General features: G+C 44.0%; 1 protein-coding gene across 1 annotated transcript in view; it reads left to right on the forward strand.

The window, feature by feature from the left end:
* Window positions 1–1582: 1582 nt before the first annotated feature.
* Window positions 1583–18299, forward strand: part of LOC121537685 (1-phosphatidylinositol 4,5-bisphosphate phosphodiesterase eta-2-like) — a 169809-nt gene continuing 153092 nt past the window's right edge. The window contains exon 1 of the mRNA XM_041845283.2: window positions 1583–1797. Within this exon, the coding sequence (XP_041701217.2) occupies window positions 1758–1797 (40 nt within the window). The 5' untranslated portion in view covers window positions 1583–1757. The remainder of the gene's footprint in view (window positions 1798–18299) is intronic.

Raw genomic sequence — 18299 nt, forward strand, 5'->3', positions numbered from 1 at the left:
GTAAATCCTAGACAGTCCATTTAGTATGATATTCTATGTTTCAGGGTTATTGAGGAGACAGTACCAGGACTATTAGGAGACCGCACCAGGACTATTGGGAGACAGTACCAGGACTATTAGGAGACCGCACCAGGACTATTGGGAGTCAGTACCATGACTATTGGGAGTCAGTACCATGACTATTGGGATACAGTACCAGGGCTATTTAGGAGACAGTACCAGGACTATTGGGAGACAGTACCAGGGACTATTGGGAGACAGTACCAGGACTATTGGGAGACGGTACCAGGGCTATTTAGGAGACGGTACCAGGACTATTGGGAGACGGTACCAGGACTATTGGGAGACAGTACCAGGACTATTGGGAGACAGTACCAGGACTATTGGGAGACAGTACCAGACCTATTGGGAGACAGTACCAGACCTATTGGGAGACAGTACCAGGACTATTGGGAGACGGTACCAGGGCTATTGGGATACAGTACCAGGACTATTGGGAGACAATACCAGGATTATTAGGAGACAGTACCAGGACTATTTAGGAGACAGTACCAGGACTATTGGGATACAGTACCAGGGCTATTGGGATACAGTACCAGGACTATTGGGAGACAGTACCAGGACTATTGGGAGACAATACCAGGACTATTGGGAGACAGTACCAGGGCTATTGGGAGACAGTACCAGGACTATTGGGAGACAGTACCAGGACTATTGGGAGACAGTACCAGGACTATTTAGGAGACAGTACCATGAGGTCTAAGAAGAGGGGGTGTTATTGGAGCGGAGAGCTTTGCTGTGATAGGTGAAGAGTGTTGCCTCTGCCCAGCCCACTGCCCCAAATGTGCCACAATTATCAACTACCCACTGTTACCTTAGCATACACACACGAGCACACACACAAATGCACACTAACACACGCACACACCTACACACACAGATGCCCTCAGCACTCCTGTTTATTTTGAATCAGTGTATGACCAATACAGAGGAGGGAGTGTAGCTCCCCAAAGTGTGATACTGCCAGGGCTCAGCTAATAAACCTCTCTAATGAAAACCCTCCCTCTTTTCTGCTCACACAAGCGCACACACACACACACACACACATTCTCTCTCTCTCTCTCCCTCCCCCTCTCTCTCTCCCTCCCCCTCTCTCTCTCCCTCCCTCTCTCTCTCTCTCTCTCTCTCTCTCTCTCTCTCTCTCTCTCTCTCCCTCCCTCCCCTCTCTCTCTCCCTTCCCCTCTCTCTCTCTCCCTCCCCCTCTCTCTCTCCCTCCCCTCTCTCTCTCTCTCTCCCTCTCCCCCCCCTCTCCCTCCCCTCCCCCCTCTCTCTCTCTCTCTCTCTCTCTCTATCTCTCCCTCTCTCTCTCTCTCTCTATCTCTCCCCCTATCTCCCCCTCTCTCTAACTTTGTCTCTCTTCATCTGTCCACACCCTTCCTCTCTTATCCCCACCTCTCCCTTCAAACACACACACACACACACACACACACACACACACACACACACACACACACACACACACACACACACACACACACACACACAGACAATCACCCCCTCTCATACACACATAGGCACACATATGCTGTGTGTCTCTGCTGGGCTGAAGAGCAGAGTGCTCACGAAGCCAGAAGACGCTCCCTTCAGTGTTCACATCGTGTGTCTGCTGGCAGGAGCAGGGTCCTCTCCACTTCTCCCTTCTCTCTCTCTATCTCTCTCTCTCTCCACACCTGTCAGTACTCAAGACTTGCTTCAGCATGGATCTGGCCGGAGTGGCCGTGCTGCCCCAGAGATACAGTACGTACCTACTCTCTTTTCCATCCTTTTCTCTCTCTTTTCTCTTCTTCCCTTCATTCCATTTTTGTTTTTCTTATTATTTTACGCATTCTGGTATCTCTCATAGAGGTAGGGTTCTGCAGTGAAATGGAAGTTGGTTCTGCACTAAAGGTGCCTGCAACATGCCTGCCGTTGGATGTCAAACAGTAGTTGTAACTCCTGCAGCTTTGTTGCAGCAGGTTGTCTTTTTTAACCTCTTCTTTGCTTTCCGGTGTTCTGTTAGAGGAGCGCTCAACATTGTATATGTAAAGCACCTCCATGAATCTAAGCTGCATGAGTTTGTGCATGAATGTGGATGTGCGTGAAGACTGTTGCACACACCTTCCTGTGTCTGGAGAAAGTCTGGAGACGCAACCAGGATGAGATGAAAGAGCTGGCCAGACAGGTGTTCAAGTGTTGTTATGATACACTTGGTTTGTTCACTTTGAGAAAGGGTACGTTATGGCATTTAGTATGTACCAGGTTTGGTTGTTTCTTGTATGGTGATACTGCACTTTAGAAATGTACCGATGCTCTGGGGTGAAAGAGCAGTGATTCAATAGGATGTCTACATTGATGTCCGGACAAATTATGTTTATTTGAAGGTAATATTGTATGATTGAAGGTAAAGCCGTGGTAGTTAAAGGAGCACATAGTCAGCCAGTGTCAGGGTCATTGTCATTCCTCTGTGCTTTCTTTGCAGGCTTAGGAGGTGGCAGCCTTATCCCCTTCATTCCGCTCACTGCTACCACACACACACACACACACACACACACACACACACACACACACACACACACACACACACACACACACAGAGACATAAACAAAATGAAAATATTTCCCTATGTGTTCCCTGCCAATAAAGCTTTATTAGATTTAATGGAATTGAGAGACAATGAGAGAGCAGAGAGAAAATGATAGATAGAGACAAAATATCAGAAAATGAGAGAGAGAGAAACAGAGAGAGAGAGAAATAGAGAGAGAAACAGAGAGAGCGAGAGAGAGAAACAGAGAGCGAGAGAAACAGAGAGAGAGAAACAGAGAGAGAGAGAGAGAGAGAGAAACAGAGAGAGAGAAAAACAGAGAGAGAAACAGAGAGAGCGAGAGAGAGAAACAGAGAGCGAGAGAAACAGAGAGAGAGAAACAGAGAGAGAGAGAGAGAGAGAAACAGAGAGAGAGAGAAACAGAGAGAGAGAGAAACAGAGAGAGAAACAGAGAGAGCGAGAGAGAGAAACAGAGAGCGAGAGAAACAGAGAGAGAGAAACAGAGAGAGAGAGAAACAGAGAGAGAGAGAAACAGAGAGAGAGAGAGAAACGGAGAGAGAGAGAGAAACAGAGAGAGAGAGAGAAACAGAGAGAGCGAGAGAGAGAAACAGAGAGCGAGAGAAACAGAGAGAGAGAAACAGAGAGAGAGAGAGAGAGAGAAACAGAGAGAGAGAGAAACAGAGAGAGAGAGAGAAACAGAGAGAGAGAGAAACACACACAGAGAGAGAGAGAAACAGAGAGAGAGAGAGAGAAACAGAGAGAGAAAAACAGAGAGAGAGAGAGAGAGAGAAACAGAGAGAGAGAGAGAGAGAAACAGAGAGAGAGAGAAACAGAGAGAGAGAAACAGAAAGAAAGTGAGACAAACAGGGAGAAAGCGAGACAGAGAGAAAGCGAGACAAACAGAGAGAAAGAGAAACAGAGAGAGAGAGACAAACAGAGAGAGAGAGAGAGAGAGAGAAACAGAGAGAGAGAGAGAGAAACAGAGAGAGAGAGAGACATAGAAACAGAGAGAGAGAGAGAGTGAGATATAGAAACAGAGAGAGAAACAGATAGAAGCAAGAGCCGTGAGACATAGACCCAGATATATCCTATGCAAAGCATGGACAGACTCTTGTGATAAGCCCCAGTGATGGTACCATTAGTCGGTCTATCTGAGCTAGCAGAGCAGTAACAGGGCTAACATTGAACAGATGGGAATGTGCACAAGCGAGCTTCTAGCATGGCGCCAGAGCTAACAACGTTCCTGTGTCACACTTCACACAGTCATATCGAGGAGCTCAAGACGTGTGAACGCTGAGCGAAGCGGCTCGATAACAAAGACGGTCTGAAGCGTGAGACTTCAACCGAGGCTGCTGTGGTGTTCTCCATTATGTTCTCTGTAGCCTATAGGGAGAACAATGGGTTCAACTATACAATATTCTTTGGAGGAATATATGTCGAGTTCATTTTTATTTCATTTGATGTGTTTTTCAAAATAAGTTGCCTTTTTCCTATTTCTATGGATCATAACTGTGTATTACTGTATGCTAAATGTATGGTAAATCATTATGTAGGTGTGAAGGATGGAGAGATGGGTGAAAATCCTGCTGCGGTGGTCCTACTGTGAGATGGGTGTAAATCCTGCTGCGGTGGTCCTACTGTGAGATGGGTGTAAATCCTGCTGCAGTGGTCTTACTGTGAGATGGGTGTAAATCCCGCTGCGGTGGGTCTACTGTGAGATGGGTGTAAATCCTGCTGCGGTGGTCTTACTGTGAGATGGGTGTAAATACTGCTGCGGTGGTCCTACTGTGAGATGGGTATAAATCTGCTGCGGTGGGTCTACTGTGAGATGGGTGTAAATCCTGCTGCGGTGGTCCTACTGTGAGATGGGTGTAAATCCTGCTGCGGTGGTCTTACTGAGAGATGGGTGTAAATCCTGCTGCGGTGGTCTTACTGAGAGATGGGTGTAAATTCTGCTGCGGTGGTCTTTCAGAAAATTTATCCTATTTGTCTATCACTTGTATGGACACCCCTTCAAATTAGTGGATTCGGCTCTTTCAGCCACACCCGCTGCTGACAGGTGTATAAAATCGAGCACACAGCCATGCAATCTCCATAGACAAACATTGGCGGTAGAATGGCCTTACTGAAGAGCTCGGTGACTTTCAACGTGGCACCGTCATAGGATGCTACCTTTCCAACAAGTCAGTCCGTCAAATATCTGCCCTGCTAGAGCTGCCCCGGTCAACTGTAAGTGCTGTTTTTGTGAAGTGGAAACGTTTAGGAGCAACAAAGGCTCATCTGAAAGTGGTAGGCCACACATGCTCACAGAGCAGAACACCGAGTGCTGAACCGCGTAGTGTGTAAAAATCGTTTGTCCTCGGTTACAACACTCACTACCGAGTTCCAAACTGCCTCTGGAAGCAACATCAGCACAAGAACTGTTAGTCGGGAGCTTCATGGGTTTCCATGGCCAAGCAGCTGCACACAAGCCTAAGATCACCATGCGCAATGCCAAGCGTCGGCTGGAGTGGTGTAAAGCTCGCCACCATTGGACTCTAGAGCATTGGAAACGCGTTCTCTGGAGTGATAAATCACACTTCACCATCTGGCAGTCTGACGGACTAATCTGGGTTTGGCGGATGCCAGGAGAACGCCACCTGCCCGAATGCATAGTGCCAACTGTAAAGTTCGGTGGAGGAGGAATAATGGTCTGGGGCTGTTTTTCATGGTTCGGGCAAGGACCCTTATTTCCAGTGAAGGGAAATCTTAATGCTACAGCATACAATGACATTCTAGAAGATTCTGTACTTCCAACTTTGTGGCAACAGTTTGGGGAAGGCCCTTTCCTGTTTCAGCATGACAATGCCCCTGTGCACAAAGCGAGGTCCATACAGAAATGGTTTGTCGAGATCGGTGTGGAAGAACTTGACTGGCCTGCACAGAGCCCTGACCTTCACCCCATCGAACACCTTTAGGATGAATTGGAACGCCGAATGCGAGCCAGGCCTAATCGCCCAACATCAGTGCCCGACCTCACTAATGCTCTTGTGGCTGAATGGAAGCAAGTCCCCGCAGCAATGTTCCAACATCTAGTGGAAAGCCTTTTCAGAAGAGTGGAGGCTGTTATAGCAGCAAAGGGGGGACCAACTCCATAGTAATGCCCATGATTCTGGAATGAGATGTTTGACAAGCAGGTGGTCATGTAGTGTATGTGCATGCGTGATTACATTACACTATCACATTGAACTGTGATTCAGTCATTGTTGATTACATGTGTATTCTTTTGACATGATACAGAGCTTCAGTCTCCAAGGTTACCATGTTGCGCCGTCCTAATGATTTGTTACCCAATCGTTCTGAATGGAAATAGACTTATTGAACTTAACCATTCATTTCTTTGACTTTTAATTGGTGAGAAGTATGATATGATGAACATGATAACACACTGGGAACACTTTGATGTACTTCTGTCATGAGAGAATATTCTCAATAGCGAAAGGCACCAAATCACATGCCTTTCGGAAAGATGTCCAGGAAAGGTACAGTGTCAAGAAGTGTTACACTATCAGGAGTGAGAGCACTGTCTCTTCCTGTTTCCCAGTGCCTGTCCCACAGTGTCTGTTTCCACTGCCTGTCCCACAGTGTATGTTTGCCAGTGCCTGTTTCCCAGTGCCTGTCCCACAGGGTTCCCATTTCCATTTCCCATGGGCATTGACAGGTTTTTCTATGAGACTCGCATCTTCTTGTTTGCCTATTCTCGCACTTTCAGCACCACTGCATGTGGACAGCTCCCAGGCTCCCAGGCTCCCAGGCTCCCAGGCTAAGGGGAATGTGTCAGAGGCTTACTGCATGCAATGGGCACCCAAGCCCTTGTCTCACCCCTTAGCTAGATCTGTAAGACCACACACACACACACACACACACACACACACACACACACAGGCAGGCAGATAGACAAACAGACAATCACCCCCTCTCACACACATAGGCACACATATGCTGTGTGTCTCTGCTGGGCTGAAGAGCAGAGCGCTCACGAACAAACACGCATATCCCCCCCCTCACACACACACAGGCACACACAAACACATACACACACACACACACACACACACACACACACACACACACACACACACACAGATAGGGGAGACAGCTTAGAGTAGACATATTACTGTCAGGTGAATTTGACAGAGAGGGGAGAGTGTTTGCTCAGTGGATTCAAACATTTACCTGGTCATTGTGGTGTTGCATCTTCCTCTGTCACAGTAGTGACCCACATGGAGATAGCTGCAGTGCGGTTTCTAAGCCCATCCTATTGGAGCAGATATTTATAACCAGAGAACTGCAGGTTGGGCCACAATACCAGATCATTAGGCGCTGAGAATGATTTCTAAAGGTGAAAGACTCTGTCCTATTTACATGTATTTGTTTATTGTTGGAATTGAGGCATGTCTCCTCTGATGTAATATCACAACCACAAACACACACACACACACACACACACACACACACACACTGGGTTAATATTGTCAAGAATGTCATGTTTTTTCCCCTTTTCCTCAGTGATTGGTTATTATTGTAATGACCATTGATTACAAGTCAGTAGCAGGGTAAATAGAGCCTTCATTAAGTCAGTAGCAGGGTAAATAGAGCCTTCATTAAATAGGACCTGCGTCGTCCAGGGTAGAGGAGGGAATGGCCGGCAGGGATGTAGCTCAGTTGGTAGAGCATGGCGTTTGCAATGCCAGTGTTGTGGGTTCAATAATGTATGCACTCACTAACTGTAAATCGCTCTGGATAAGAGCGTCTGCTAAATGATGTAAATGTAAATGTCAGTGGCAGGGTAAATAGAGCCTTCATTAAGTCAGTAGCAGGGTAAATAGAGCCTTCATGAAGTCAGTAGCAGGGTAAATGGAGCCTTCATTATGTCAGTGGCAGGGCAAATAGAGCCTTCATTAAGTCAGTGGCAGGGTAAATAGAGCCTTCATTAAGTCAGTGGCAGGGTAAATAGAGCCTTCATTAAGTCAATAGCAGGGTAAATGGAGCCTTCATTATGTCAGTGGCAGGGTAAATAGAACCTTCATTAAGTCAGTAGCTGGGTAAATAGAGCCTTCATGAAGTCAGTAGCAGGGTAAATGGAGCCTTCATTAAGTCAGTGGCAGGGCAAATAGAGCCTTCATTAAGTCAGTGGCAGGGTAAATAGAGCCTTCATTAAGTCAGTGGCAGGGTAAATAGAGCCTTCATTAAGTCAGTAGCAGGGTAAATAGAGCCTTCATTAAGTCAGTAGCAGGGTAAATAGAGCCTTCATGAAGTCAGTAGCAGGTTAAATAGAGCCTTCATTAAGTCAGTGGCAGGGTAATTAGAGCCTTCATTAAGTCAGTGGCAGGGTAAATAGAGCCTTCATTAAGTCAGTGGCAGGGTAAATAGAGCCTTCATGAAGTCAGTAGCAGGGTAAATAGAGCCTTCATGAAGTCAGTAGTAGGGTAAATAGACGCTTCATTAAGTCAGTAGCAGGGTAAATAGAGCCTTCATTAAGTCAGTAGCAGGGTAAATAGAGCCTTCATTAAGTCAGTGGCAGGGTAAATAGAGCCTTCATTAACACCAGCGCAAGGGTTGAAGGATGTAAATGTAAATGTCAGTGGCAGGGTAAATAGAGCCTTCATTAAGTCAGTAGCAGGGTAAATAGAGCCTTCATGAAGTCAGTAGCAGGGTAAATGGAGCCTTCATTATGTCAGTGGCAGGGTAAATCGAGCCTTCATTAAGTCAGTGGCAGGGTAAATATAGCCTTCATTAAGTCAGTGGCAGGGTGAATAGAGCCTTCATTAAGTCAGTAGCAGGGTAAATGGAGCCTTCATTATGTCAGTGGCAGGGTAAATAGAGCCTTCATTAAGTCAGTAGCTGGGTAAATAGAGCCTTCATGAAGTCAGTAGCAGGGTAAATGGAGCCTTCATTAAGTCAGTGGCAGGGCAAATAGAGCCTTCATTAAGTCAGTGGCAGGGTAAATAGAGCCTTCATTAAGTCAGTGGCAGGGTAAATAGAGCCTTCATTAAGTCAGTAGCAGGGTAAATAGAGCCTTCATTAAGTCAGTAGCAGGGTAAATGGAGCATTCATTAAGTCAGTAGCAGGGTAAATGGAGCTTTCAATAAGTCAGTGGCAGGGTAAATAGAGCCTTCATTAAGTCAGTGACAGGGTAAATAGAGCCTTCATTAAGTCAGTGGCAGGGTAAATAGAGCCTTCATGATGTCAGTGGCAGGGTAAATAGAGCCTTCATGAAGTCAGTAGCAGGTTAAATAGAGCCTTCATTAAGTCAGTGGCAGGGTAAATAGAGCCTTCATTAAGTCAGTGGCAGGGTAAATAGAGCCTTCATTAAGTCAGTGGCAGGGTAAATAGAGCCTTCATTAAGTCAGTAGCAGGGTAAATAGAGCCTTCATGAAGTCAGTAGTAGGGTAAATAGACCCTTCATTAAGTCAGTAGCAGGGTAAATAGAGCCTTCCTTAAGTCAGTAGCAGGGTAAATAGAGCCTTCATTAAGTCAGTGGCAGGGTAAATAGAGCCTTCATTAACACCAGCGCAAGGGTTGAAGGACTTCTGTTTTCCAAATGCTTGTCAGCAGCTATCCTAGGCAAGATTGTACTCTCTCCCCATTTTGTTATGGCACCTCTCTCCATATTTTGGTGAGAAATAGATGATATAATATTATAATATTAATTATACTAATATAATCATGGACCTTTAAAGAGAGTAATATAATACTATAATTAATTAATAATTATGCTTAATTGTGCTTCAGATAGTTATAGCATGGTGTTTGCAACGCCAGGGTTGTGGGTTCGATTCCCACAGGGGGTATGAAAAAAATAATAATGTATGCACTGTAAGTCGCTCTGGATAAGAGCGTCTGCTAAATGACTAAAATGTAATGTAAAAATGTTATTTCTGCACGTTTGAACAGGATCATTAGAGATTCCACCCTGATTCACAGCACTCAGCGCTAACGCTAATTAGCAAACATTTCCAAAAATGCTTTTATGTTAACTCAAGTGAAGTGGTGAGATTGCAACATCACTTCACTACCCTCCCACGAAGAAGACATTTCCAGAGGGTGGGGACGTACTGTTTTATACCCCCACTGTAAACCAAAGCTTGATGTAAGAACATTGTACCTGTATGGTAAATAGCAATGCAAAGGCGTATTCCTCCCAGCGCTATCCCATCAACACAAACAGAAAGATAAAGCTCTCATCTTGCAGATCCTCCACACTCCTATTTGTCTGTCATCATTAAAGTTTTAGCACACAAAGGCTCTTACTCCACTCTGTGAGTGTGCGTGCGAGCGTGTGAAGTGTGTGAGTGAGTGCAGATGTGATGAGAGTCGAACCCCAGGGCAGTTATCCAGTCACCCGATTAGAAATAGAGATGTGTACAGAAAACAACAGCAACAACAACAGACTCTGGGCCTCCCTCTCTTCACCACAACAATTTTGATAAGCTAGAGACGTTTTCTCTCTCAGTTCAATGTGAAGCACATTTGTTGGTGTTTTTAAAATGAAGTGGTAGCGTATCTAATTGAAGGTAATTGGAGATCACCCTCAGCTGAGATGTCATCATTTGGAGTCGTCTTTCAACATGGGGTATTTGAAAAGTTTGAAAATGTTGGAGTGGGAGCTAGCCAACAAGCTCACGGGTGTTTGAGGATTGTATTTTGTTTGGAGATTGTATTTACGCTTCGAGGTGAAGTGAACTGCAAACCAGTTGTTTTTTCACAAGTTTCACGGCTGTGTTGATTGACAAAGTAGATATCTCTTCTTTAAAGACATTGCAGGAGCCTTCCGCGTGTATGAACACACGTTTAGTCGAGCGACCACAGAGTTAGTAGACCATTCTCTTGTGTGTGGCTGTGTTCAGAGCCTACTAAATAGTATGGAGGTCTGTGATTCGGAACACAGCCCATGAATCCCTATCTTAGTGTCTCTCACATAGTAACCATCCAATGGGAACCAGTTAATATGAGCCTGTCAGTAAGCCAGACCGACATTAGACAGCTTTAAGATAATTAGGAAGAGGAATTTCACTCGAGGGAACACAGTACAGTAGCCACATTTTTTTTTACATCTATCTCGCGCCCTTTCATGATCCCAGACCCTAAACTAAATCAAACCCTCCCTTCGTGGTTGACGAGCCGTCCAGGAGACATAAAGTTGCCCCCCAACCCCCCCCTCCCGATGCCTGATGATACAGACAGATGTGTTCAAGAACCGTAACAGCATTATAGAAAACTGATAAGAGACAGATTTGATTTAGTCATGCATAATAAATAAATAACTGTGTGGTGTTATTACACCAGGAATCTGGTTGATCTAGTATGGCAGTGAAGAAAGGTGTAGCTCAGTTGGTAGAGCATGGCGCTTGCAACGCCAGGGTTGTGGGTTCGATTCCCACAGGGGGCCAGTATGAAAAATGTATGTACTCACTAACTGTAAGTCGCTCTGGTTAAGAGCGTCTGCTAAATGACTCAAATGAAAATGAAATTAATTGCACTAGGAATCTGGTTGATATGACCTACTGATGTGATCCACAGCCCCCTGTGCAACACGTTTATTCCTAGCAGAGATATTGCACTGCAGTCTGTGCACAGAGTTATCTGGCTCCTCAGTGATGTGAGCGTAACGTTAATCCAGTCAGGGCAGCCTCACTATCTTTTGGATCCCCCCCCACACAATGGGCTATTTGGTTCCTGTGGCGCTCAGTGACAGATCATTTTGCTCAGGCTTGAACCTAAAGTCAAATGTGTCCCTTTATCCATATAACATGAAACCGATCTTTTTTGTTGTTGCATAAAACAGGTTTGCTCAGGATGGAACCTCACAGGTAGAAAGTGTAGGAACAAAACACAACATTCACTTTGAGGAGAAATGGACAGTACGATGGAGGACATGTGCCAATCAGCCTCAGGCCAAGTGTTCTCTCTCAATTGTGAGGATACTACTGTTAAATAATCACTTCCTGTATCTGTGGTCCGGTGTCTCTCTACCACAGTGAATCTGAGCCTGTCAGTAAGCCAGACAGACATTAGACAGCTTTAAGATAATTAGGAAGTGGAGTTTCACTCGAGGGAACACAGCACAGTAGCCAAATCCTTTTTACATCTATCTCGCGCCCTTTCATGGTCCCAGACGCTAAACGAAATCAAACCCTCCCTTCGTGGTTGACGAGCGGTCCAGGAGACATAAAGTACACCCCCCCCCAACCCCCCGGAGGGAGCGTGGGAATTAGAGGGTGGGGATGGGGGAGGTGTATGTAGTGGGCAGTAATATTTGTGTATATACAGTGTATATGAAATTATAAATACCTCACATGCAACTCGTAATAAGACTAAGCCTATTAAAATGTTTATCTGACTTCATAAAGATAATTAGCAATATGCAAGAGACTATAGTTGAACCATGCGCAATCAAGTATTACACGTTTAGCTGACTAAGATCAATGAATGGTCATGAGAAGCAAATATCAAAGCAAGTATTATTTAATAACTTTGTAAAATGAATGGATTCACATACAAGGCATAAAGCTTAAGTTACAAGGCAATACTGACATTAACAAAGTGTTATTCTAGGCATATAGATTCTAAGGTTAACTTAAAAGGCAAAGCATCAACAAAGAGATGCTTACTAGGCCAGAGGCCTTGAAGCCTAGGAAATGAGAATTAATCATACAACCTTCCTCCATGGGCAGGATACAGGATAAGAGAGAGAACAAAGGTGTTTAATTAATTTTATAACATCTAAAGGTGTAACCTTTCAACCCAAAACCAACCACCATTGACCAATCAAACGATATCAAGTTTACAGTGTAACCTGACCACCGAGGCCCAATCTCCACAGGGTGTCACAGCATCTAAATGCGTGTGTGGGGGATGAGACAGAATTCCTGACAGGACAATATCACTTCAGAGAGTAATTTAGAGTTCACCCTATACAGATACAAGTAACCATAGAGATCATACATACATATAAATAGCATCAGAGTTATCCTCAGTGAACAAGTTTCAGGTAGATACCAGACATGGATACTGTAGCATTATTCTGTCACTCATTCAATAGTCAGTCCCCTGGATACTGTAACAGAGATACATTCTGGCCCCTCAGAGGGGGAAGGGCTGACTAGTCCTTTGGCATGGTCCTCTGTCTTCCAACTCCAGGTGTCAGAGAGCTCATAAATCAGGGCTGAGCCTACACATGTGTGTGTGTACTGTGTGGCGGGCAGGAGTGCTGACTCTGTTCACTTCAAATCTCGCCCACTCCCCACTTCTCTCGCCTCTCTTCATATACATAGAAGCATGGCCGGGAGTTAGCACTAGTCCCCGTAATCAGAGGACCTGTCCCATTTGCTCTGCATAATGATCTGTCACAGAGTGCCACAGGAAGAAAAGAGCCCCTGGTGTGGGGGAATACAAAGGTAGTGCATCCGACTGACTGGATTAACGTTGTGCTTCCATCACTGAGGTGCCAGATAATCTGTGTACAGACTGCAGTGCAATATCTCTGCTCAGATTGAAATGGGCTATTAGATTTTAATGAGAATAAACGAGATTACATGTTTTATTCACAAACGCTTGGTGCACAGCCAAAACATGTTTTATTCTCAAACGCTTGGCGTACAGCCAACTTCATGCACCTCACTGAGACAAAATTAGTTCCCAAGACGGAGGAGAGTACAACTCAAAGAACAACTCAAACATCCATTAGGATTCGGTCAAATCAATTTACCAATCTGCTTGTAAGAGCTGCTCTGTGCCGCTGGATCAGTGTTCATTTCGTCAACAAAAATATTCGTCAAACACCTATTTTTCAGTGGCAATTGATGAGATGATAACTGACTAAATAGACCCAGAAAAAAACTAGAACTAAACAAAAATGTTTTTTTATTTCAGTTGACAAAAACGAGACGAGACTAAATTATCTCTGTGACTAAAATCTGACTGGATTGGACAGGATTTTTTCGAGAGATTGAACCTCCAATCTGGCGGTAAAACATAAAACATCCCGGTGGTACAAACTCCCGGGAGAAAAATATGCGACGTTTGGAGCCACTTGTCATCATTCAAACAAGACCGAATGCAATGTTTCCACGGGAGAAGACCGCGTTTGCACCCACACGTTGACGGAGGTAATTACTACCAACCTCAAGAGACATCTGAAAGCGCATCATCCCACTATATACGCTCAGGTAATAACAGACTGATTGATAATGTTAGTTAGTTAGTTTGCTGCAACCTCTCAGACCGCTACTGATGACAGAACGTTGATTACAATACAGCTACACTATGTCAAGGGGCAGGGCTCCAGACTGCGACCATTTAGTCGCATTTTGCGACCCTTTGACTTGGCGAGTAACATTTTCAGTTGGTTGCACCAGTGTCACCTACACATTCATTACATGGTCACCTCACTCAAAAGTTTCAAAACGTCTTATTTTTTGGCACTTAAAACCATGATTTCGTCAAACAATAAAGTGCATTTTCCTCATGAGTCCAGTAATGAAAGTGTCTGCCTAGCCCCTGGGACTGTTTCGCTGGGGCCTGCTGCTGTGATGAGCTAGCCACTCTCCCTCTCCCCACCATGTGCGCTCTGGGATGAGAGAAAAATGAGCTTCAGGTTGTTGAACATTTCAAAATACAATTGCGGGAATTACAGTACACAGCTTTGGAAGCAACTACTGCTGTTCTCAGCTTTCTGTGGGTATATATTTTAATAGTCATCTCCTAATATTGAGCTCAATAGCAACTATTTTACAACCAATATATTTGACACGGCTTTGAGATACAAAGCACGCGAAATGCGCAATTGCCATTGTGAGTGCATAGGGTAGCAGGCTACATTTACATTTTAGTCATTTAGCAGACGCTGTTATCCAGAGCGATTTATAGTAGTGAGTGCATTTCATATTTGTTTGTACTGGTCCCCCGTGGGAATCGAACCCACAACCCTGGCGTTGCAAGTGCCATGCTCTACCAACTGAGCTACACGGGCTACAACTGCTGTATTTTTTAGGACATACAATTTACTGTTAGATTAATACATGACTACTAGCAGTGGGTATTATATTTAGACTTAATGGTATTTTAGTCTAAACTAGACAAAATCTAAAAAAGAGTGCCAAAATTAACACTGTGCTGGATACGTTTACATTTTTTTTTTTTACATTTCAGTCATTTAGCAGACGCTCTTATCCAGAGTGACTTACAGTTAGTGAGTGCATACATTTTCATACTGGCCCCTGTGGGAAACGAACCCACAACCCTGGCGTTGCAAGCGCCATGCTCTACCAACTGAGCTACAGGGGACTACACAAAGGTATCTGGTCTGCGGATCTCTCTCATCATCTCTATCAGGTCCCCAGCAGGAAATGGACTTGCTGCAGTTCCAGATCAAGGCCAGTAAGACATTACAAATCAATAGTTTTGACGAAGCACCAATTTACTGGCAGCTGACCGCAGCAAATTTGTTGTGCTCTGAAAAATATCCTCTGAAAAAGCTGCCGGCAATCCGATGATTTGGCCTCCTTTAAGTCCTATTATAACTATTATAACTATTATATTAAAACTATAGATTTCCTTTGTGTGCCTGTCAGCCCACCCTTCATGTTTTGCCTGTTGACAATAAAAGGCCACTCTAAAATGTACAGTTTTGTCACACAACACAATGCCACAGATGTCTGAAGTTTTGAGGGAGCGTGCAATTGGCATGCTGACTGCAGGACTGTCCACCAGAGCTGTTGCCAGAGAATTGAATGTTCATTTCTCTACCATAAGCCTCCTCCAACGTCGTTCTGTACAAACTGTCAGAAACCTTCTCATGGAAGCTCATCTGCGTGCTCGTTGCCCTCACCAGGGTCTTGACCTGACTGCAGTTCAGCGTCGTAACCGACTTCAGTGGGCAAATGCTCACCTTCTATGGCAACTGGCACGCTGGAGAAGTGTGCTCTTCACGGATAAATCCCGGTTTCATACAGCGTGTATGGCGTCGTGTGGGCAAGTGGTTTGCTGATGTCAACGTTGTGAACAGAGTGCCCCATGGTGGCGGTGGGGTTATGGTATGGGCAGGCATAAGCTACGGACAACAAACACAATTGCATTTTATCGATGGCAATTTGAATGCACAGAGATACCGTGATGAGGCCCATTGTTGTGCCATTCATCCGCCGCCATCGCCTCATGTTTCAGCATGATAATGCACGGCCCCATGTCGCAAGTATCTGTACACAATTCCTGGAAGCTGAAAATGTCCCAGTTCTTCCATGGCCTGCATACTCAACAGACATGTCACACTTTGAGCATGTTTGGGATGCTCTGGAAAGACATGTACAACAGTTTGTTCCAGTTCCCGCCAATATCCAGCAACTTCGCACTGCCATTGAAGAGGAGTGGGACAACATTCCACAGCCCACAATCAACAGCCTGATCAACTCTATGTGAAGGAGATGTGTCGTGCTGCATGATGTCACACCAAATACTGACTGGTTTTCTGATCCACGCCCCTACTTTTTTTTTTACGTATCTGTGACCAACATACAGTATGCATATCTGTATTCCCAGTCATGTGAAATTCAGAGATTAGGGCCTATTGAATTTATTTCAATTGACTGATTTCCTTACATGAACTGTAACTCAGTAAAATCTTTGAAATTGTTGCATTTATATTTTTGTTCAGTGTAGAAGCACTGTTATAGTTTTACTGTTTCTAGTTACCGTTGCAATTCCCTGGTCTTGCAAATCTCTGCCATTGAATAATAATAATATAGAATAAATAATAATATATAAATAATAATAACAATGATTACTTTATTAACCCTAATACGACTGACTGGGGTCATTTTGACCCCAGAGGCATATTTATTTTATGGTGGTTTATTCAATTCTTAAACGTTTTTCATGACTTTGTCAATAAACTTTTTCTTAAAGCTACAATATGTAACCTTTTGGGAGACCCGACCAAATTCACATAGAAAGCTGAGTTATAGATCTGTCATTCTAATTGAAAGTATGTGCGCTGTTTCTATGCTTCCCATTCTTATGTTTAGTTTTTGCGTCTTTTACTTTCGTTTTTTTACACCAGCTTCAAACAGCTGGAAATACAATGTTTTGGTTAAGGAAAATATATTTCACAGTGGTTTAGATGGTACAATGATTCTCTACACTATACTTGCTTGTTTTGTCACATAAACTGAAATTAGGCGAACTATTATAATTTTAGCAACCAGGAAATGGCGGAGCGATTTCTGCATAGTGCATCTTTAACACATTTAAATCATTCTTTAGTTATTTAGTGTTTCTGTATCAATATGGACTTTAAAAAAAAATAAGAGTCCTTTTGAGGTCATTTTGACCCCAGCCAAAAACACCTTATTCCGCCTATAAAAATGTGATAGATAGGATCTATATTTGAATCTAGGTTTCTCAGGAGACAGAATAACAAGTTATCATTCCACCAGATAGACAGATCATCTGCACAGATAAAGTACTCACATAAAATTGTACTTTTCTATACCACGTATCGTAAGGCTGTGTACAAACCCAAAATGACATTATTTTTTGTGCAAATAAAAATCTGACAATGGTATACAAGGTCTGCCAATGGTATAAATACTCGATAGAACTACAATGCAAAACTCAGAAACACTCTGAATCTACACAGAGAGCTGTACTGGCGTGTACTCTCAGAAAAGTAGTTGTTCTAGTGCAAATCAAAAAAAAAAAGTATGTCTTTGAATCCAGTTTTCTCTGGAGACATAATATTAAATTCTACATAATTCCATATCCTCAGAGGGTGGAGGGGGACCAGTTGGAGCTATTTTGACCAGATAGACAGATCACCTACAGAGAGGGAGCACCTTGTGTACTCGTCTATGGTTATAACTGGTTATAACTAGGTATGACCGTCTACAAAATGGACATTACCACACATACAGTGCATTCGGAAAGTATTCAGACCCCTTGACTTTTTCAATTTTTTTATTTTTAAATCAATCTACACACAATACCCCATAATGACAAAGCAAAAACAGGTTTTTATTTTTTTAGGCAAATTTATTTAAAAAAGAAAACCTGAAATATCACATTTACATAAGTATTCAGACACTTTACTCAGTACTTCCTTAAAGCACCTTTGGCAGCGATTACAGCCTCGAGTCTTCTTGGGTATAATGCTACAAGCTTGGCACACCTGTATTTGAGGAGTTTCTCTCATTCTTCTCTGCAGATCCTCTCAAGCTCTGTCAGGTTGGATGGGGAGCGTTGCTGCACAGCTATTTTCAGGTCTCTCCAGAGATGTTGGATCAGGTTCAAGTCCGGGCTCTGGCTGGGCCACTCAAGGACATTCAGAGACTTGTCCCGAAGCCACTCCTATGTTGTCTTGGCTGTGTGCTTAGGGTCATTGTCCTGTTGGAAGGTGAACCTTCGCCACAGTCTGATGTCCTGAGCGCTCTGGAGCAGGTTTTCATCAAGGATCTCTCTATACTTTGTTTCCGTTCATCTTTCCCTCGGTCTTGACTAGTCTCCCAGTCCCTGCCTCTGAAAAACATCCCCACAGCATGATGCTGCCACCACCATGCTTCACCGTAGGGATGGTGCCAGGTTTCCTCCAGACGTGACGTTTGGCATTCAGGCAAAATAGTTCAATCTTGGTTTCATCAGACAAGAGAATCTTGTTTCTCATGGTCTGAGAGTCCTTTAGGT

Source organism: Coregonus clupeaformis, chromosome 24 (assembly GCF_020615455.1).
Source record: "Coregonus clupeaformis isolate EN_2021a chromosome 24, ASM2061545v1, whole genome shotgun sequence".
NCBI classification, from domain to species: domain Eukaryota; kingdom Metazoa; phylum Chordata; class Actinopteri; order Salmoniformes; family Salmonidae; genus Coregonus; species Coregonus clupeaformis.